We start from the raw sequence: 23,556 nt of genomic DNA, 5'->3' as shown, positions 1-23,556 counted from the left end.
TCCATTTCTTTTGGATAATCTCTGTTATAATGGGCTTAGACTTTAAATCCTATCTTTGTTGAAGAAATAAAGTGAAGAATGTCATGTTATTAAAAACTGTACAGATCTTTTTTTTTTTTTTTTTGGTATTGTGCTGTCCCTCTACAAAGATCAGTTAGCAGCTCTAAAGGCTTAAACTGTGATTCACACGGCTGAAGGATGGTTCGCCTCTTCACTGCATCACTCTGCTGCTCCTGTGGGAATATGAGATCATCTGGTCGGGGTTCACCTCCGCTCTGAGAAATAGAGCAGCTCTGGTGGATGCAGGAGAGCTATTCTGCTATATAACTCAAAGGGACAACGCAAAATATCGCCCCTTGAAATCAAACCAAGTTGAAACGCAGCTGAACCTTTTTGTCTCCAAATCACCACAAGTTCCAGGAAATTTGTGCACAGATATGTACACGTTTTATTTATGAGCATACAAGCTTTGGGTTAACAATACACTTTTGTTTTGTTTTTCAGTAATTCAGTTACAATCCAAATAAGTCTTCATAATTAAAGATGCTTTCTGTCAGAACACATTCCCGAGATGCCTGAGACAGTTAAAGCTAAACATTATGTCCAACAACATATATTAGACTTACAAAGATAACTGTGATCATTTTTTTTAATTATCATATTGTCCACAACTTAGCATACAGAAGCTTAAACCAACCTTGAATCTTCTCTACTCAGATTTTAATTTCAGTCTGCAGTCTGGATTAGACTGTTCGTGTTCGTCTGTGCTCCAAAATACATTCAAATTGGAATTTTGGAGACTGTGATTAATGTGGACAATATTTTTAAGGCTCTTCATTTTCAAAATAAGGAAATATGTCACTCTATGGAGTGTTGTGTTATGGCTGATGTCTTTAAACATTTTTTGGGCAACAATGGTGGTCTATTGCACAAACATGTGAATCCAGACTGTAGGCTCACAACCAAGTGTTAGTTTTAGTGTCCGTATTGAGAAACATGGTCTCAGAACAAATCCAGGATCTGACTGACATGTTCTTCTTGTTGTGATGTATTGATTACTAGCAGGGCCAGATGGTCAACTGTTGTAGGTGGTTCGCTCATGGTTAATGCAAGTCCAACTGACTGGCGATTAACCTTCATTTTTACATTCAATAAAAAGTTACTGAACAGGGAAAATAAAGCTATATCAGACAGAAAGTCACCACCACCTCATACACCCCAGTATAAAAGGTGAATGGTGCAACACAGCCAATATGTTGCAATGGCCTTCTTCATTTTCCAAGAGTTGACTGTCCTTTCAAAAAGTCAACAGCACAAATTTGTAGGAAAAGGTTCACCATCATAGAGCTAAACTGGTAACCAACACGCGGCAGCCCACTGGCCCGGAATGTGTCTGCGGCAGAATGTGTGAGCACACGCGGTAGGTCCAGTGGTATGATGGGAATGTAGTGTGGTGTAAGCAGCCCTTGGGTATGCTCACCGTTCTGAATATGTCTGAGGCAAAATTATGAAAAAAGTAATTAAGTATTTTCAAACACAGTGCTAATGCACAAACTATGCACTGTTTCTCTATTGTGCACCAGAAGAAGAAATTGCATCTCTACTACACTGTGACTGGGCCTTTAGACTCACACAAAGGCAACATTCAAAGCCATTACAGGCACTGTCAACAAACAAGAGCACTTTTAATACACTGGTCAAAGGCAATGCCACAATATATGAATATATGATTATGTATGGAAACAAATTAACAGTAGTCACCAATAGCTATGCATAGCACAGTCTACTAATAAAATAACTATGACTCCAGGTGTAGCATTGACATTAGTACATGCAAAATACTGAGCAAGAACACGTTTTGGTTTTTTTATAGAAAGCAAACAAATAACCTCATAAATTAAAGCATTTGACTGGAATGTTTACAGTCTGACTACGTTCACTCAGCCATTAATAACACAGGTCAAACCCTACAAAGAAAACATGCAGAAAAGGCAGTAAGCACCAAACATCCTTCATACAGTAAGAAAAATAAAACCATGAAACTGAGGTGTTGCACATGCAGCGATTCTCATTAATAACCAGAGATCTCTGGGTTTTTTTCAGTTTTTTTTTTTCAGTTTAGCAAGACAATCACTTAAAGCATGGTTGTGGATGGGTTCTACAAACCTTTTTAAAAATAAGTTACCCTGTGTGTTGGCTTTATTATTGAAAAAGGAGTGTCCGAAAAAGACAGAAATATACAAAAGTTCATAATACCACAAATAATATATTTTTTTTTTTTACAAAGTAGTAGTAATAGTCCTTGACTGATCTCTAACTAAATACAAGCATGTAGTAACACAGCTTAATGCTCAACTAATGAATATGATTTCATGCATAATGTTTGAATAAATATGTGACGAATAATCTCAAACTTGGTCAGAGACCCTCTGAACATAGGACGTGCTCGCACAGTAATAGTTAGAGAAAGTATTAGATTGTAGAGACGCAGTGTTAAGGGGACAGGTCTAGGTGGTCCTCCGGTAACTGGGCAGTGGTACAGGGCTGCTATTGTCCAGTTAAAGGGCTGCTGCAAAAACAGAAAGATTGAAAACATAAAACCGATTGAACAATAAATACATTTTTTCTTTTTTTAGAGCTGTCATACGTGTCATGGTACAAGAATAACTACATCAGGGGCACACTGAGCACACTCTTAGTTCTTCTATGCCAACTTTCATGCCTATTTCATATTCAGCAGGTTACGGTAAACAACGTCTTGTAGGATTTGTACTCGAACATTGATTGTGGATGGATTTGTCTTCATTTTCATTTACAGAAACTTTGAATGTGGCTTTCTTGACACTAAACACGATCTACCTCTGCCCTGACTGACAGTGATAGTTACTCAGCCTTTAGGGGTTATTTATGGGATGTTTGCTAGATTACCACAAGCATAGCATTAAATGAGCTGGCATGGCTTACAAGCATTTCAACTAAGCCCCCTCCATCACACAGAGTACATTGCCTAACACTGCGTTGGACGTTTTCTTTGATGAAACAACCCTCATATACATCGATGATTGCTCAACAACTCAACTGCTCTTTAAAAAGCATGCGTATCAAAAGCAGATATATATTCCTGAGAGAAGTATAACTATGTATTCAATTATATCATTTTATACTACAGAAACTTAAAAGACTCCTAGTGTCCGCCTCTAGAAAAAGATTTGTAGATCTTTGCATCTGAATTACTCTAATGGATCACATGACTACGTAAATGGCTGTAATCCCCAGGCTTTCAGGCAGCACTTTAATTCAAACAGACGTGATTCTGTAGTGGAAATCCCTGCGTGAGCTCAGGAACACCTCTGAAAACTACTGTTAGTCAACACAGATTATTGCTGCATCCACAAATGTGAGTTAAAACTCTACCGTGGAAACAAACGACCATTTGTACACGAGATCGAGAAACACACACCACCTTCTCTGAGCCCGAGCTCATTTAAAATGGACTGAGGTGAAGTGGAAACCTAAAGAGGAGAGGAACCACCTGACTTGTTATCAGTTCAAAAGTCGGCATCTGTGACAGTGTGGGGATGCCTGGGTAATTTGCACATCTGCTATGGACCCAATAACGCTGAATGACATATGGAGGATTTGGAGTAACATGTTCTACCTTTCGGCGATGTGTTTTTCGGGGAAGACCATGCTTGTTTCAGCAGCAGAAAGACAAGCCACACCCTGCATGTATTACAACAGCATGGCTCCACAGTTAACAGTCTAGGTGCTTAACTGGTCTGACTGCAGTCCAGACCTGTTACACATTTAAAAAAAATATTAAAACTATGATTTGAAAAAACAGACAAAGGTGGCCCTGAACTGTTGGGCAGCTGAAATCCTATCCTTCCTTACGGCTTTGTTGGGTTGCATCACCTCTTCTTGTAAGACATGTTGCAAGCATCAAAATGAACAAAATACATTTCTCTGTTTCAGCATTTGATGCGTGGTCTTTTCCTTGTACTATTTACAATCCAAAATAAGTTTCAAAATCAAATGATTGCATTGTCTTTACTTGTATATAACACAATTTCCCAACTTTTCTGGAAATGGGGTTTATAGTAATGATGGGGAAGTTGGCCCCTTAGGATGCTTACAAAAGTGGAAGCTTTATTGCCAAAAAAAGACCTTTATTAAAAGGCTGATGTTGGTCTGATACAATAAAATATCAGTATATGTCTGGAGGAGAAAAAGAAGAGACTCTGGCAATATTTAGAGGATTAAACACTGGGAAGGATGGATATACTTTCTGTGTGTTTAATCTGCTTGCTGTGGTTTACTGTTTTTGACCATGGCAAAGCTCCAATGCACTCTTCTTTCAACAACTACTTATAAAAGGCCTGGGTTTACATTCCTCAACAAGACATGTATATGTATGGAGGCGCTCAGCAGAAACCTCAAATGAAAGATTAATCCCTCTGTGCATCTATACAGTAGTAGGGCAATGGTTTATCCATCCACAAGGGTTTATGGTCTCGAACGTGGTGCCAAACGCAACATTCCCCACAGGTAAAATATTTATGGGGTATGTCTTACTCTGAAAGTGCAGACTGGGTCCTGTCCAACGTTAACACAAAGTGATTTTCAGTATGATTTTGGCCAAGCACATCCTGGGATGACACCACGCAATGAGCCTCCCTGTCATATTCTTTACAAATGATAAAAAGTCAGGATTTAACGTAACAAAAATTGAAACAATCTATGGGATGAGGGAAAAACTCTCAGTGGTCTGTGGGTTTGAAGTATTCGCAAAGCCATCTGTGGCTGACCATCATAACTGTGCTGTCACACAGTGTTTGAGAATTCTAACACAAAAGTATGTTGTGAGAAAATAAATAAGTGTTATGGAATGATAACTGCTGAAGGCTGTTCTAAATATATTTCAGAGCAGAGTAAATGAGAGGGAATATTTGCTTCCAACAAAATGTCTTAGAACATTTCAAATCAATGACACACATTTACATTTTGATCATTTTTTGTGACTTGGTGGGCAATAAAATTAGGAAACAAGATGGAAGACTGGCGACATTATCAATGTTTGACGTTTGTGCTGGCAGCTTGGAAATTCTGCATCGTGGTGACATTGAATCATTTTAAACAGAACGAAATTGCCGGAACAGCAAATGTAACGTGGCCTAAAGTAGCGTGGCTCTAACCCAGTGTACACGTGTAACCAGAGTGTGACAGACTTTCATGTTAATTAAGAGGGTTTCATTTTATTTAGGTTATGGTTCCGTATGTGATACTTAGCTATATGCCCTTAAATATCTGCTCCAAATGGATTATGGTTTACACATGATTTATTTTAAATTTTACAAACATGAAACATATAAAAAAGCTTTGTAGAAACCAACACAATATCCAGTCACATTTTGTGCCATCCTCGAGGATTATATAATTCTTGCTCTTTTGTGGCACCAGCAATGCTTTCGATTCTCCAACTTTTTTCAATGAGGTAGAAGCCTGGCAGACAGTTCCAGTGTGTGATAATTTTTTGATTAAAGCTATTTAATCACCGTAAGCAGTGTGCTGCTACGCTAAATGGATAATTACTTACTGTGTCTTCTGCACCGTGAACTATAGGTGCATACAGCCTTCATTGAAGTAAATGGCAACACACTGCGACATAGTAAAAGTAAGCAGAATTATCCCTTTCAATTCTATAGAGAACAGCTCTCCCCACAGTAAAGCGCTTAACTAATATTACTCACAGATGAAGAGGCTTTAAACTTTAATGTGGGCTTTTTCTTTGAATGCAGAGGAGGCATTCTGCCTGAGAGCAAAGGACAACAGGGCATATAAAGAATAAACCTTGTTTAATTACTGCTTTTGGACTCAAGGCCTTCTCTTTGCAGGTTTTCCAAAACGGTTTAAGAAAAACGTGTTTCATAGTTGGAATAAACATACCTGAAATCCCCAAAATGCAGTTTATTATGACATGTTAATTATACCCAAGACTCACCATGGTAGCTTTTCATCTAGACAGACTTCTTTCTTCAAAGATGGTGACCTCAATCTTAACAGTATTCAGTCAAGAAAAAAAAAAAAAAAAAAAACTTCAGAGCAGAGTTACTTTTTCTTCTAAATCTGACAAATTGAGATTTGAATTCTCCTCCCTTTTACACCATACACATACAGTAATCTGAAGAAATCATGCCTGTCTCCATTTTTTGGTAATTGTTTGAATTCAGATAAGGACGATAAATCAGTGAGCAAATCAATCAAGTCGGTCACATCATTAGGCAATTACAAATACAGCAGGATCATGGTTTTCGGGCTTAAATGTGAAAATAACCACGGAGGTGAGACATTCCTGCCAGTCCCCCAATGCTCCCATACCAAAGTCAGCACAGCAGCTCGACAGTGTGGGAGAAATAATCCAGATCACTGTCAACCCTATAAAATCATAGGCGAGAGAGGCAACAAAGCTCGGCTGTGAACAATTTCAGTCATAGTCTGTTATCCCTAATCTCCCATTGCCGCTGACTTACAATTAATGGGGGATGTTTAGTCACCCCACACACAAAGACATACTGTACACACAAACTGGGAAAGCCAGGATGTTGGTGCGCCCACTGATTTCATGCAGATGCTATGGATTTCATACTAACTTTTATCTGGTGTTTTTAACAGGGTATCCCTACATAGCACTGGATTTCCTGTAAGCTGCCCAGACTGCTGCTTTCCATTTTCACCCAGCAGTTACAGGGAAAGACATAGTGGGGGCAGAGGGCCTGTAAATCACAATTTCTATTAGGTCATTGTGAAGGCTCCTTGTTCTACTTAAGGCTGTGATTACGTTCACATTTTCTGATCTCAGGGTGGGTTTAACAAGTTAAATTCAGCCAAAATCCTTAACGTGTAATTCCTCTTTCCATATACAGTCATTCTTGCACTGTAAGGTTGCTCGTTTTGTTGTTGAAAAAAAAAACTGTAGTTTTGACCCTTGACTGTGTTTTAAACATCTTTGTAAGGTTGGTGATCTTTCATTTTGTTACTCTGGAGAATCAGTCAGATACGTGTAGAAAATTCATTTGTCATTTATATGTAACAGAACGTAAGAGCCGGAATATCCTGGCTACAGCAAACACTAAAGCACAGGATACAACTCGCAGGCCTCTCTCGATGGGGTCGGTAAGTAGGAGCCCTCGCGGTGCGTAGATCTTGTCATTCTGCTCTTGAATGTACTTTGCAATCTTCTTCAATACCTAAGTGGGAACAGAAATCACAGTGTCACATTTTAGTCTTCCCACAAGCAAGACAGGCTTTGAGAATGGTACAACTTTTAAACGACTTTCTTTTCAGTTTTCTGTCCTCCTTTTTGAGAGGGGGCTGCATACTGAGATTCAAGTTGTTGTTTTTTTAATAAATTTGTGTAATTTGGCAAAAACATGTTATCTCGTTTTTTAAAAAATGCCCAGTTTTTACCCATTTATGTTTAAATCTCCTATATCCAAAAGAAAATGTACAAAAGCCACTATACATTGGTATCAACAGTGGTGGATGAAGTACTCAAAAACTGTACTTAAGTAAAAATACAATAATCTACTCTAGCAAAAGTATAAGTACCCACTGAAAGTTTTAAGTAAGTAATTACATGATTTATATTTTACTTAAAGAATTAAATTAGTTTTATCCGTCCTTTTCTGTGGACCAGTCCTGCTTTATGTTTGGGGGGACATTACCTAATTAATAGTAATAGACATAAATCATGATGCTTTTTTCAGTTTTATTCCTGAATAAAACTACTCATGTGAGAAAAAGAGCTCACTTTGAGTACTCTGCTAATACGTCAAATAAATCTTTTAAATAAGACCACAGAAGGAGAAAACTTTTTAAAAAAGTGATAAAATATGAAATGTGTAAAGTGACGTGATTGTAGTGCAAGTTTGATTAAAAATGTAGTGGAGTAAAAAGTTGAGATACTTGCTCTTACATGTAATGGAGTAAAAGTCGAGGTAATCATAAATAAATCTACTTAAGTAAAGTATAGATACATGAAAATTTTACACACGTACAGTAACAAAGCACTTGTACTTCGTTACTTCCCACTACTGTGACTATTGAGACTTGAGATTTTACTCTTCAAGATTCAAAGTGTTTATTGTCATATGCACAGACAGAGGGCATGAAATTCTTACTTTGCCGTCCACAATAAATGTCATGCAGTAAAGTAAAACAAAAACAGGAAAAAAAATACAATAAAAAGAGCAATAAAGGTGAGGTAGTGCAGTTCTGAATAAAGGAAATATTCTAGCATAGTTCTTTCAAATCATAAGGTTTTGTCACCCCAGGATAAATGACATCTGTTATTGACTTTAAAGGACAAATCTTTCTTAGAACAAGTGCTCATATGAACAACAAAGGGGTCATACTTGCTATAATGCTTCCTCCTGCTCATACTGGCGATGAAGAGATCGGTTTCAATGGAAGTGACAGGGGCTATGTCCTAAGCTAGTATGAGGCTTCAGCAGTATCCCTGTATTAAATCAAGTGAATAACTTCCTAATGTAGGTCTTTATAGTGTAAAAATCCCCTTTTGTGTTTTTCTGTTGTAGGAAAGTAACAAATAGGGAATTTTATACAAAAAAAAACTTTGCAGTTTGCTTCCAAAGGAAGTATCGGAATCTGTTAAAGGCCTGTATCGACAGGAGGAATGGTTACAGGACGCGGAGCCTGTTTCAGAGTTAATATAGCCACCTGATATTTGTTTTAAGACAACCTTTAACCTTTAACCTTTTAAAACACTGCAACCTTACGTGAGTCCAAACAAGGGAGATGTCTGTTATGTCTATATGTTCATATAGGTTTTTGCATACAACTGTATGTTTCAAAGCAAAACAAAAAATATACAATTTGTTATAACCGCGTACCCTCAAGGTGTTGCATTAGGTTGCGGAATGTTCAGTCATTAGAATTAAAATGCTTGTGTGAACAACCAAACAGGAAACTTAGTACATACTGTATTAACCAGTCCTATCTCACATCTACAACAACAGTGAGGTACTTTCCTACAGTACATACTGCAAATCAGGTAGCAGATTTCAAACTGGCACATCTCTGTCTGGCTAAGGAGGCAACCACAGGATCTGACTTGCCAACCCACCACATTCTTGATCACTAACAAACTATTTTGACTGTGGTAATGACCAGTCAATTTAAATTGCATGTCTTTATAATTGCTTACAAAACCCAACGCAGGCCAAATGTTTGTTTTTTTTTTAATCCAGTTTACTCGAGTCCACTAAATGACAAATGCATAGGGTAGGAAAACACCACGGCTTTACTGATCCATTTACATTCCCGACGAACTGGGCCAAAGCACGTTTTAGGCTGAATTTTTATTTATTTATTTGATAGCTCTCATCAAATTACATCATACAGTCATAAAATTACAACCAAAATACAATGTTCCGCATTGCTGGAACAGTAGTTCTATTATCTCAGTCATTTCCAATGTCAACCATAATCTGTTTCATGATTGTGTCTAGATGTAGCACCAAATACAAATCCAGCATCTCTACACACTCTACATCAGGCTGCTAATTATTAGGGCTGGGTATCATTCAAATGCTGGAGGCCATATTGTATGTGAAAATGATACTTTTGATATACAAGCCTTCTTACTACCTCACATTACACAAAAGTTCTTTGATTTTAAATGTTTCAATGCAAATCGTTTGTTGGATTAAGCGTAAATGTGTCTTTTCCCACAATTCCTTACTCCCAGTATTTTTAAATGGTGAGAAGTTTCACTGTTTTGTATCATTGGAAATTCAACACCTTAGGTTCTGGACTGTCTTAACAAGTTTAAACAAAACTGACAGTGCTGACAAAAGAATTTCAATGACTTTGGAAAATACAAAGATTAATTTCAACACATATCCCTCAATGATACAAAAGAAGTCTGTTATTCAAACAATCAATTTAACTGATAACACACACGTCCCTGAATTTTCTGGGTCATGTTTCCGCAATGAAAAGGCCCTGGGGTTTTTCATAATTTGTGAGGCTTTGTACTCTTAACAGAATTCTTTCAGATTTTAATGTTATCGGGTCAGTAATAGTTAAACAGGGTTGAAACATTCACAAAATGTATCTTCATTTAGTTTAATAGCAGCAGAGGCTGTTCGGCCCAGTGAATCAGTGTACAAGTAGAGAAACAGATGAAAGAAAGGAAACTTCCTCTCATGCAGGTGCAGAGTGTACAGAAGTGCTTCGAGTGCCCTTTTTGGCAAACATGAAGGAAATGTGAGGAGACCCAGCAGGTGACCTTTGTTAGAGGCCTTACTCTTTGATGTCGGCTTGGTGAATCTCTGCCTTTATGTCTCTCGACAATACACTACTAAAATGCTAACAGCCATTGCAGTTTCTGTGCCACAGCGGTGGGTTTTTGGTGTACCACAATGGAGTGATGGTAGGCTGAAAACCAGAGCTTGGAAACATGTGTCATTACTCAGGGCAACAGAAAGTGAACCTTCGTAACCAGGCTTGTATTGGTCCCAGCATGTAACGTTATTAAAGCTTCATCTGGGGCAAGTGCTTTAGGAAGTGCTCTGAGCCTGGCAGGATGTTCGAGCTATAAGGGGTACCAGTGGGATCACGAAGTTTGTGGTTTTGTAGTATTACAGAGCACAACAGTTGTCTGTGCAGTCACAGAAATACATTTTGACAGCTTCCCAGAATATGCTCATTTTGCTCATATTAGCAACATTGACTTTATTAGAGCCTACTGGAGACACAGTCTTCATGTGAAGCTTTGAATACTGACATGTATTGTATTTATTAACGATGTTTTGAAGTCACTTATTCCTGTATTGCAGAAAGATTCAATAATATCAGAATGGACTTGGGAATCAAACCCATCAAAGTAAATGACACAGAGCTACGACCATAGAAAAACATAGTTTGGATTCAAGGACTAATTCTACCCAAAAAGTCAGCATAAAGTCCCAAGGATACACTCCTTTCACCACTAGGTGATGTCTGGGGCGCAATTGAACCATTTATTTTATTTAGATGGCCGTAACACTGTTGTGCTTCATCTCTCCATCACTACTACAATATCTTTTGAAATGAGCTAAAAGGAACAAATTATGTCGGAGTCTGAACTAGTAGATGTTGAACGGCAGATATTTTTGATAAAATTGCCGCAGAGCATAAAAGAGGGAAGACGTTGGAGAAAATGATCTGTACAAAATGCTTAAGAGGAAATTGGATGCTTCCAAGTTGACCAATTATAGTTGGTCCAGTATGCGCTGCTGCAATGTATAGTTCCATTTTTGGAGAGGTGCGCATCATGCTATAAAGAGTAGAGTACTTTATAGGTAAGAGGCTATGGCGTACTTACACTATACTTGAGGTTTAGAATCAACACAGCTGCATAAATCAAGCTTAGACGTAAGACTAAACAAAAAGGTATAAATAAAGTACAGCAATGTGGTACTAGAGTGGTAATGAAATGCAGTTAAATGTGCACCCGTAACTATTACTACTATCACTCACCTTCTCATAGTGAGTCTCCATACACAGGAAGATGGTGTACGCTGTGAGGCAGGCTAGACAGCCTTCAATATATGACTGGCTCCCCAGCTTCTCAGCTTCGGCGTACAGGTTATTCAGTGTCCGCACGGTTTCTTCAAACTGCTGCTTGTCAATCTAAGATGGATGGAAACACAGATGAAGATGAAAGGGTTAAAATCAACAACAGAGGCAAAGATCCAGGAATAAAGTTGGACTGCAGTGGAACTACTTTCTCTCTCTGTTGGGATTCTGGAGTGGAAAAACTGCCTTCTTAGCACCTGAGAATTCCCCCCCCACCCCATTCTTTCCATTGCTAGATAAATGAGAAGCTAAATTTTCTTGGACTGGTCATACATCAAGTGAATGCTGAGCCTCCATCGCGCATTGGAAAACAACCTAAAATTATTAGGATGCCTTGGCCATATGCTCTGTGAATGCTTTCACTTAATAACACACAGGACAAATCCACTGAAAGGAAGAAAAGATTTTGACAACCCAAAAAGCAACGCTGATGGTTTCTCCTTGTCCAGTGGTACAGACACACAACTTGAGTAAGACAAAGAGGAGTCTTGGCGGTTCTGTGAACAACAGATAGCCTTCAGGATGCAAAGTGGAACCACGGCTGGCTGATTATCAAACCAGCGTTTCACAAGAATTCCTTAAATTGAAGGCTTGCTGCACGAAAAGGCGGATGGTGGAGGAGGAAGGTTGTGCTCAGAGGCTGTTTTGACTGGGGTGCTGACAATAGTCCCATGCTGGTGTATAGAATTTATTTACTGATCTCTCTGTGATACTACGGAAAAACACGGAGCCTCCAGAACAGACCAGGAGCCAGCCAGGGGCCTCCCGAGCTTCTAAAAATCCTCCATCCAATGTTCTGTTCCCTTGTGCCCAAGGAATGCAACAACAAGCTCCAACACATCAGTGGTCTTGCACGTGTTTGGTACTCACCATTGGGAGTCTTTGTTCTTCTAATTTTCCAGTTCAGAGGCCGTGATTCAAACCACATTTCTCTGCCTTTGCATTTTTCCATTACATCTCGCACAGCCATATTAGCATTCTAAAAAATTTTGATGAGAGCGCAAAGCTCAACAGGATTTACAAATTGGAGTCAGGAGGAGGACATTGTCTTAATTTTAACTGCCATTAAACATAAGCAAACATACAAAACAAATATCACATTGGAAAGCTGTTACCCGTCAATTAATGAAATACTGACTGTATTTGGCAGCAACGTTTGGCAAACCAGCTGCCAAACACATTTAGAACACTGTATGCTTTCCCAGTTATTTGGTACAACTCTCCAAAAGCAAAACAGGAAAGAGCTACCAAGAATAATAAATCCCTCAACCAAAATATAATTGGCTGCAAAAATGTGACGTTAAATTAAGCACGTCTGCAAAACAAGGCCAACTACATGGCAAACTAAGGCACTTGGGTTAAAATAAGATGGCTCAAAGAACACAAGGCTCTTTTTCAAAGTTCCTCCTGACAAATGGCTGGCCACTAATGCATCTGGAATTATACTGCATATTTCATAAACTGGGATTAAGGCAAATCATTAAAAATATATGTGGGAGAACTTTTTATGATAGAGGATTTAAGCTTTTACCTCCCAGAGGAAAGCTATTCGTGTTTTTTTTTCTTCATCATTTTCTGTGTGTGTGTTTGTGTGAACTGAATCCTATTGAAAAACATGGGAGACCACCCAATCAAGGAGGAAGTGACAATAAACCACCAGTGAGTTGTGGAGCACTTTTCATGTGGTGCATGCATTTCACAACTGCAGCTTTCTGTCCTGTGAACTCTGAACTGTTTGCCTGGCACCATCTTTCATGTGGCGTGGAGCCTGTTTAGTCTCAGTGACCTGCCCTTCCTTCTCCACATTACTGCCAATGGCTTCTCTTAACCCACTTCCACTGTGGTTCACATGAGGACAAAGTCCAGCAGGGTTACTCTGGGGAAGTGGCTGACACTTCAAATTCAAGTTCGCACTGAATTTCGGCAGATTTGTTTCTAGTGCCAAAACAATCGTGCAGCTATTTTGATAAGATAAATGCACAATATAGCAGTGTTTTATTAAGGATAACTTCAGTATTTTCCTAAATGAACTATATTTTTAACAATCGTCATGCAGACACTAAAACCAAAAATAAACGGCCTCTACTTAGAGGTAATGTCAGTAAGTCTGCAACCTAGATACGTTTATTCGTCTGTGCCACAGACCTCCCTTGTCACATCAGCCAGACACACCACTTCACTAAGTGCTGTGTTTCTTTATGCCAAAATGCATGAAAACATTTTCAAAACACCCCAAATGCTGCAAATTGCCATAACACTGTACTGCATTCTGGCATGTGAAGGTCCTTAATGGAATTACGGTGTTTTCCGAGCATTTGGGACAATTTGTTTTTCCCCCATCTCTTAACAAACCATTTTGGAATGAATAAACAAGTGAAATAGTAGAGTGTGTTGTAAATACAATTGTTTTCAAAAATTAACAGCGTTATCCTTGACACATTAGTCTAATTGATATTATACGGTTTCATTAATTTCATCAAGTGATTTCACATACAGACCATACTCAATTTCAAAGTTTTTGGGTAAAATTCAATGTTTTCATTTTGTTGATTCACTATTTATGTTTGTAAGTAACAGGTATCCAGCTCTGATGAGGGTTAAGGTTATTGGTCCAGATCTCATTTGAAAAAATCTGATTTGGTTTATGCTCATCTCCAGGAAAAAAAATGTGAAGTGAATCATTTGAGGGCAAAAATATTGGATTTGGGTCCCCTTCAGCACACAACGTGAACTGGGAAATCTCTAAATATTAGTAACCAACCCAGTTTGTTTTACTGCCTTGCACGCATTGGACGTTGGAAAAGGCATAAGCTCTCCCTGCAACAACAGGTTGGTGGCAACACAGGGCAGAGACAAAAAGCTCTAGTCAAAATGTTTTTAACCTTAACAACACCCACAGCCACAGCAACAATTACATTGCGTTATTGTGATTAAATAAAATGCAACCAGCCAAAATGCAACTACATTGTCACAAAAAATTATTCAAAGTGATGCCAAATAGCTAGCTAGTCCATGCATTTGTTCCTTCTAGGTTGGACTACTGTAATTCCCTACTTTCAGGATGCCCCAGTAACTCCCTAAAGAGCCTGCAATTAATCCAAAATGCTGCAGCAAGAGGGGCTGACTGGAACTAGCAAGAGGGATCATATTTCACCTTCACTAGCTTCTCTCCATTGGCTTTCCATTAAATCTAGAATAGAATTTAAAACCCTGTTTCTTACATATAAAGCTCTGAACGGTCAGGCTCCATCATATAGAGAAGACTTCATAGCACCATATCATCCCAGTAGACCACTTTGATCTCAGAATGCAGGCCTACTTGTGGTTCCCAGAATTTCCAAATGTAGAATGGGGGGCAGAGCCTTTAGCTATCAAACTCCTCTCCTGTGGAACCAGCTCCCAGTTCAGATTTGGGAAGCAGACACCCTCTCTATTTTTAAGTCTAGGCTTAAAACCTTCCTCTTTAATAAAGCTTAAAGTTAGTTATAGTTATGCTGCTATAGGCTGCTATAGGCTTAAACTGCCCCAATGCACTGAGCTGCTTTCCTCCTCTTGACCCTCTCTCCTCTCCTCTCACCCCGCAATTGTCACCACTGTATGTCATTAACTCTATGTGTTCTCTCCCAAAGTTGTCTTTGTCCTTCTCTGTCTCCCTCTCTCTGTCCCTTTCTGCAGGTGTCCCCGGCTTTGAAGCTATGTGTTTTCCAGTGTGCCGCTACTGGTCCTACCAACCTGCCCAATTGAATCTTTGAAAAAAGATTGTGATACAGAAGCTAAGAACCCTTAGGACAAGAAGTTAATGAAACTCTGTAAAACATCTTCAGTATAATGAAACAAGCAGACAGTGAAGAGGCATACCCTACCCGGGTCTCCAGCTCGGAGGGGAACTTGGTTTGGAACTGGCACACAGTGCCATTGGTATAGTCTCTCTGAAGGAAGACTTTAGCAGCTATGGCTGCCTGTTGCCTCATATCCTGCAAGCTGTGAGTCTGTGAAAACAAGAGATTAAAGCTTTAGAAGCTTTATTGGTTGCCATTGAGTACATATAGATGTTACAATTAAATATGTGCTCTGCATGTAACTCTGAGGGGGCCCTGGGCAGCCACAGACAGCACCCGCGGAGCTAGTGCATGGGCCTGAGATATGAACCAGCAGACATCTGTATCCTGGCTCGATGCTCTACCCATTGGGCCACCAGGCTGCTATTATCTATAAACTATTACTGGTCCCATATAGTGCTTCTGTCATACAATCTATAAATAAACCAACCTCAGATTTTTCTCAATTTTCGATGTATATAACATATATACTGTTTAATAAATAATTTTCTAAATTCACTCATTCACATTTCCAGAAGATATTAGTAGGAAGAACACATTTGTTACTTATATCAGTACCATTATTTCTTCCAGAATCCTTCTGTCTCCACTGGATCTGCATTTAAAAACTGGTTGTTTCTACTTTATGTGGGTTTTAAACGTGTGTAAGCTTTTGTACCATGACACCACACACGGCTACTATCGGGCCAAAACTACTATCACTACAGTTACCGTTTGTCATGAGGCAAAGTCTGAATGATGTGTAGCGTTGTACTTTATGTCTCCATATGGCCTAATTGTATAGGGAGATATAGAGGTAGCACACAGCCAGTTATCCATTAAACCGTTTAGCTGATGTACGCAGCCTGGTTCCTCGCTGAAAAAGAAAAACGCTTAAACGATAATTTTGCATATATGAGTCACTGACATTTAACGTCATAACAGTTTGCTAGAAGTGACTTGTATCTAGTCGGTAACCAGGCAAGTACCGACCAGTAAACTAACAAGCTATTCTACCTTCCTTCTTTTCATGTAACGTTTTCAGACAATAGATTCAAAAACAACATCATCATTAAGAATATTTCATCCACACACCAATAATGGGTGACAATAAGATTCAAAATGACCATTTTCTTACCTCTGCCATGTTGAACAAGGTCTTTGTTTATCTTCCGCTAACAGCTTTTAGCCTGTACTATGAAATATCCGCTCCGAGAGGAACTTTAGTTCAACGACTAAGGTTCCGTGCGATAAATACCTATAAGTCCTTTAGAACATTTGAAATCCTCAGTGTACTCCGGTAAAATCAGAAGTACTAGACCGACATTTCAACTTAAGTAAAAGTAAACAGGTGTATGATTTATAAATTATTTAAAGTAATTTAAGTAAAAGTCCCTATTTGTGGCCCAGTGTTGTTTGTTGTTAAATACATGTAAATCATTGTCCTAATTTTTATAGTATTCAAATCAAATCATTGACCATCAAAACATTAGCAATTTTTTTGTATTCCCTACTGTGTTTTCCTGCATTATATTTTTCATACAGTGTGCATTATGTATGAAATATTGCTAAATCGTTGTTAAGGAGCCTGGCTCAGTTGGGTTGGGTTGGGATGCAGAGGGTCGCGGGTTCCAATACCACACCACCAGGTGTGGCCCAACTCAGCCATCAAGGGCCATCCTGGTGCTGGTCCCGAGCCCGGATAAAATGAGAGGGTTGCAGCAGGAAAGGAATCCGGCATAAAAACTCATGCCAAAGCAATGTTCAGTGGAACGTGTTTAAACCAGTGATCTATTGCTGAGTCACTGTTCCCTGAATGAAACTTTTGACACCAGTCAGGGGAATAAGATTCTCAATATCTAGACAAGACAATTTACTTTGTATGAAATAGATTCACTGCAGTCAACTATAACCTATGACAATCTTTATGAATCAGTAATAAACTAACAATGAACTGAAATTTTCAAGTAAATTGTATCCAAACTTTCGATGTACTTTTACACATGTAAAGGAGTGTTCTGACTGATTGGTATTACTATTCACTTGAGTAAAGTATCCTCCACTACGTGTCATGTACTGTGGATTAGTTTCCTAATGCACAGTAAACTTAAATGTGTTTATACTTGCAACTGGATGTTGCAATATGGCTTTAATACTGCAGCAGTTAAAATTAGACATGATCACTTGGGGATTTTGCAAGTTAACTGCAATTAAAGGCATGATTGTAAATAAAAAGCATTGGTGGAGAAGAGTTAAAAAACAAATTAAAAGTTAAAGATGGAAATTGCTAATGTATCATCTTAAATCTTTCAGAATTGTGGGCTCATGCAGGATATTTGATGTAAAAATATACAAAACACTTACTTTTTTGTGTGACTTTTAAAACATTTTTGGTTGCAATATTAAGGCTGTGGACCACACAAAATTCAGTTTGGGTTTCTGTATCCACAACAGCTTTTAGCCTTGATTACCCATGAAAAGCAGATTGTCCTGGCCTTGGACCATCACACACCCATTAAAGTAGATTCTTTTGTAATTTTGAGTAAAAATCAATCTTTAAACTTGGCTGTGGACCTAATATCCCCCCTGTGTTTGAGAAAATTCAGAACAAACATAAAAATATTATATTACTTTAATATTTGGAAAACACGTGTGACCATCTAGATAGGTCAAGTTCTTTGAAAGTTAACCAGCTACGTTACCGCTCTAAACAACTTCACGTGTTAAAATGAGTTGAACCCAACAGCTCTCTAACTACATGCCTCTTAAGGTATTGACTACTGGCAAAGTTGGGACAGATTTTCACAGCCTGTGGGGGCCTGGTCTTCAGTTGGGAGATCAGAATGAGCTGCCTGTGAGTGTGAGGAATGCATTTTTCACAGCAATCTCACGGATCACGAAGCCTGGATCTGGCTTTCAGAGGGTAATTAGTGCATTGGTATAAAAGCAAAAATCCAAGTTTTGCTCCTGCATTAGACTTAGCAAGGAAGCCCCCTTCCATTGTGATGACCGGTGTGTGGGAGACCACTAATGAGAACCATTTGGGCCCTTCTTTTACAACACATGCTGGTTAATAGCCCAAGACAATGGTTTTTATTGCTGCTCAGGCCACTTTTGCTGCAGTGACTATCTAATGGAAACTATACAACCTCTCTAGATGACCACTTGTGTCTATTTATAGAAAGAAACCACAGATGGATCATTAAGCTAAGTAAATTTCACTCTTAGAGGCTCCAAATTAATAAGAGCAGGTATCCTATGCTAATTTAGGCTGCACAATGCATACAAAGGGCAGGCCATGGCAAAAGGGATGGGAGAAAATTGTCCACAAAGCAGCACCACCTGAACGTAAGGCACAGTGGTGAACCTCAACATCTGGTGAGAAATCTACTTGATTATATTAAATTTTATGACTTCATGCCTGAAGTGCATGTTTATCTGCAGTTATTCACACCTACTGAGGATTTATCACTAAAGATAGACACAAATTAAACAGAACACTGCACAGTAAAGAGTAGCTAAGGCACCAATGATGAAGTTAAGAAAGGAAACAAGGGTTTTAAATCACCACTTTATAGCAATGCACCTTTTGTCCAGACAGTAAAACCTATGGAAGCCCTAAAAGGCAAGTGATAATAATAAATAATTCTGGAGATTCATTTTTTCAAGTCTTTTTTTCTACTTTTTATGACCTAAGAACAAGTAAAATAAAAAATAATTAAAAATGTAAATATAATTTTTACCTTGCCAATCTTTTATCTTTCCCGTGTATCTAACACAGGCGGGAAAAGGGTTTTCCAAATTTTTAAGTTAGATTTTCTTTCATTTATAAAAGAGTTGAAACAACTTTTTTTGCATCTGTGAAAGGAAATTTTTTTTGTTTTACCGACAAGGAGAAAAAATTGTAAACTTATTTTTTTGTGCGTGTCTGCTTATCTCTCTCATACTTATTTTGGCCACAAGAGTGCATCGCTATACCATGTTCTAAACGGGGTGAATGCTCTGATTGGGAGAGGGCCCAACGGATTTCCCAGATGGAGATATTTACCGATGACTTTAATATCAGAGAATAAAACGTGAAAATCTTTTAACCTTGTATTTGATCACATACATTATTTCAGGCATTGAACCAAAACCCCATTCAATGAACCCCTAGTCTTCCTGACAATGTTAACGGATTTCTTAGGTTGTTAGACTCCTTCCTACGCCACTCTGTTGTTTGTGGCTACCCACAAGCTACAATGCCAATCCTAGTTTACTGTGTTATTAATCTAGTCATGGTGGAATGGAATGTTTTACTGGTAAATCGGATATTTGTGTTGCACTCTCACAAAAAGAATATAATAATTTCGCACATTTATTGATAGCTACCTATAGACAAGTCTTCAGCTAGAAATTATAATTACAGTGCCATGCCTGCTTATGCGTGTTCACTCTCAGCTTGGTTAGTTCACTTAAAACAAATGCTGGAGCTTTGTGCTACTGTAAAAGATGTCAATCAAACCCTGTGGTGCAGGCCAAAAAAAAAATCCCACCAACACAGCTTACAAATGACAGTGTAGGTCTGCTGCAGCCCTGGAGCTGTTTGTTTGTAGTGTGAATGAAATTGAACCGACCACGGGATTTTATCATGGCAGATATGTGATTTTAGCACAATTTCAAATGCTAAAGTCTAAATTCATTGTTCTGCTTAAATCCATCCAGGGAACGATGAACATAACATCACGTATGCAGGTAAGCACAGGTATTTTACCTGAATAATACTGAAGGTCAAGCATCATTAAAACTATTGTTTTTATAACTTCTTCCAACATGTGTCCCTTGAATCCGCGAAGCCACCATTTCATTCTCAAACTGATAAGTATGGACCCCCTTATGATAGCGTATGTTTCATGGACCACTACCTGAGAAGACAGTTGTTAGACTAAAGCTAAAAATGCACTGACACAACTCACCTTATGTTATTCTAAAACACGACAGAAAAACACACAGCTCAGTACAAACCTTATGGATAATTCTGCCCTCTGCAGTGACATGACAAAAATAATAAATGAGAAGATAATAAATAATGATAATAAATAAGGTTGTCACTGACTACAAGCACACACATACACACACACATAATTAAGAAACTTAGGAATCCAAAAACATTCATCTGATCTTAGGTCATTAACACAGGACAAAAACGATTAGCTCAGATTTAATCAATTAAAACCAGAATTAAGTTTCTTCCACTTGCCTTTCAGGGCTTCCGTACAAACTTAACATCAAGTCACAATGTATTTTACAGTGGGTGGATTCTAGTATTTATGTACAATATTAGGTACATATACTCTACTTATGCAGTTTTCTAAAGCTTTTAATTATGTGAAACATTTCTCATCTATACGTGCATTTGTAATATTGATTCAATAATACAACTACTACATAATACTTTTGATACTTTACACTTTATAATATTTCTGTACTTCAGAACCAAACTCTGAAACTCAAAATACGATGCACACTGAAATTCAGGCATCGGTAAGCAAAACTACTTAGTGGAAAGCTGGTTCACATTTTATATATGGGACATTTGAACAAATGAAGTATTTTAACGTTCTTATTTGTTTGCGTGTGTTGGAATATTTACTCGTGATCTCAATATGTCTTCCACCATTATCACCCCTAATAAACATAAAAGGAGATAAGAATGTACGATGGCCTTTCTAATCCCACTTGGATCTTTTGAAGGAATCCAGATCACAGTGAGGCCCTTCGTGTCTTGGCCAGGCAGCCATGCATACAGGAGTCCATCCAGACGCAAGCTGCTTCCTTTTAACTCGAGATTTATAGCCAATTGACTAACAATGAAGGAGCTACAACTGGAATGCATCCACCTCCTTGACGAAACGTTAAAGTCTTTTTTATGCTGCTATGTTGAACTCCTAATAAATGTTCCCTTTGGCCCCACATCTCCACATTGCTAACTACTGTGCCCAGGTAGAAACAGCAGAGGCAGAACAGCGCTGACATGCTGTTGACATCTTAAATGTTTCATGCATTAAACATATAAAGAGATCTGAAACTTTGAATGACCTCTTCTGGATGCTTATTGAAATTGCAGCATTTGGGAAAGATCTGGCACATGACGATAACAATAAACATTTTTAGAATAAAGACAAGTAATGAATTAGAACACATTATTCTTATTTCGCTTTAGAGGCAATAACTGAGAAACAAATACTTACTTAATTATCAATAAGTAATACATTTTAAAACACAGAATTAAACAGTATTATAAATTTAAAAGTACAGAAATAACTAAATGAATATATGATAAGCAAATTAATGCTGGTAATTAATTAGAACATATATATCTTTATTTCAACACTTGTTGCATCTTTCTGGTTTAAAAAAGCAAGAATTAATATAAAATGTACTGATATTTTCCTTCAGTTTTACATTATTGAATTTCTGTAGTTAAACTGGGAGGCAGCTATCTTTTGAAATTACACCTTTTTGGGCACCACACACCAATGGTGAAGGATGTCTTTTACAATAGTGCCACTATTTAGTGCACTAAATATTCAAAAGTGTTAGATTTTAAATGTGCAAACGTAGCACCTGACTATATTATGTTCGCTACAGCTATTATGCACATTGTCCCACAGTAAAACATTTATGTTGATCATTTTTCCCTGGTTGTACCTCTGACCTACAGAGTCATATTTACAAGAAAATACACAAAAATAGGGGCATATTAAATACTATTCAAATGTATTAAAAATGTAATAAAATATCTAAAAAGTATACATGTTAAAGGCAATAATGTAAACATTTATGAATTTATTTATTTTATTATTTGAGTACTTATTTATTAAATATTATTTCAGCATATTACTTGGTATATTTACTTAAGATGCTATAGGTTTAGAGTGTTGGTGGACAAGTTCAATGAGCTCCCCTCCTCTTTCTCTCCATATATTTATTTGTCACCACTGCATGCTATTAATTGTGTGTCTTCTCTCTCCCGTAGTTGTGCTTCTCCCCCTCTGTCCCCCTCTCTCTGTCCCTTCCTGCAGGTGTCCTTGGCTTTATTGCTGTGTGTTTTCCAGTGTGCTGCTACTCGTCCTACCAACCTGTATAATGTTTTCTTGTTGCTTTTTGTTGCTCTTTTCTTTTCTTTTCTCTCTCCACTTTCCACTCAACCCGCCCGGTCGAGGCAGATGGCCGCCCACCCTGAGCCTGGTTCTGCTGGAGGTTTCTTCCGTTAAAGGGAGTTTTTCCTCTCCACTGTTGCCTAGGGCTTGCTCAAGGGGGATTTGTTGGGTTGCCTACATACTTGTGTAGCCTGGACTTTATTATGTAAAGTGCCTTGAGATGACTTTGTTGTGAATTGGCGCTATATAAATAAAGTTGAATTGAACTGAATTGAATTGTATATATTTATTAGTTTATTTATAATGAGCATTTATTTATTCATTAGAGCTGGCAAAATTAGTGCCTTTATTTTTGCAATTAATGTGAACTGTTTAGCTGTGGAAATCAACACCGATCACATCATGCAAAAAAAGAGAGATGCTCTGTCTTTTGATAATGTGAACAGGTTGGTCGTTCTCAACAGCAGTGTCAGTGTAAGCGAGGAGGAGGTTCTACAGTTTCCAATAGGTCTAAAATATGAACTCATAGCTTCATAGTAGAAATCTTCAGGGCTCAAAAAATTTGGACACTACCTTAAGCGGGCCCAGAGGAAACAAACTCAAACCCAGTGTACAAAAAATAGAGACCTGATCTAGGGGACAAATTAAACAATGGCCAGTTATTGCCGCATTTGACTCGTAAGCCCTCTGTATAATCTCAGCTAGGACAGATCTGAGGATTGACCTCAGCTCCCAAGAGATGTTTTATTACAACATTTATGTTTCCTCTGACCCGTTATCTGAATCGGATGACAGAAGTCGGATCAGGTCCAAATTTGGGTTGGTCATGTAATGGCAATAAAAATGATACAGCCCATTATTTATGAAATTTAATATTTTTTTAATCCTATGTATTGTTCCTCTGTGGGAAGTGTTCTTGTGATATCTCCTGTCTGTATTTAAATATTTTTGCA

General features: G+C 38.1%; 1 protein-coding gene across 2 annotated transcripts; it reads right to left on the bottom strand.

Annotated features, from left to right (window-relative positions):
- Positions 1-419: 419 nt before the first annotated feature.
- On the bottom strand, positions 420-16,725 carry LOC137136454 (golgin subfamily A member 7-like). 2 transcript variants are annotated; one of them, XM_067521827.1, is made up of 6 exons: positions 16,600-16,725; positions 15,507-15,632; positions 11,545-11,697; positions 7,146-7,247; positions 6,002-6,055; positions 420-2,569 (listed from the first exon to the last, which is right to left on the bottom strand). In XM_067521827.1, exons 1-5 carry the CDS (start codon positions 16,606-16,608, stop codon positions 6,014-6,016), a joined length of 432 nt encoding a protein of 143 aa, XP_067377928.1. In that variant the 5' UTR covers positions 16,609-16,725; the 3' UTR covers positions 420-2,569; positions 6,002-6,013. The 2 variants fall into 2 exon arrangements, with proteins under 2 accessions (XP_067377928.1, XP_067377929.1); XM_067521828.1 differs by having other exon boundaries at positions 420-2,566.
- Positions 16,726-23,556: the final 6,831 nt, after the last annotated feature.

The sequence above is a fragment of the Channa argus genome, chromosome 11 (assembly GCF_033026475.1).
Source record: "Channa argus isolate prfri chromosome 11, Channa argus male v1.0, whole genome shotgun sequence".
Taxonomy (NCBI): domain Eukaryota; kingdom Metazoa; phylum Chordata; class Actinopteri; order Anabantiformes; family Channidae; genus Channa; species Channa argus.
Note: the sequence above shows the minus strand (reverse complement) of the source record. Positions and strands in the feature narration are given on the sequence as shown.

Excerpts from the sequence above, each read along its gene's own strand:
- LOC137136454 (XM_067521827.1), bottom strand. Across the intron at positions 7,248-11,544 it reads TGGAGACTCACTATGAGAAG|GTATTGAAGAAGATTGCAAA; the intron begins GTGAGTGATAGT and ends GTTCCCACTTAG. Across the intron at positions 6,056-7,145 it reads TCGAGAGAGGCCTGCGAGTT|ATTGAGGTCACCATCTTTGA; the intron begins GTATCCTGTGCT and ends AATACTGTTAAG.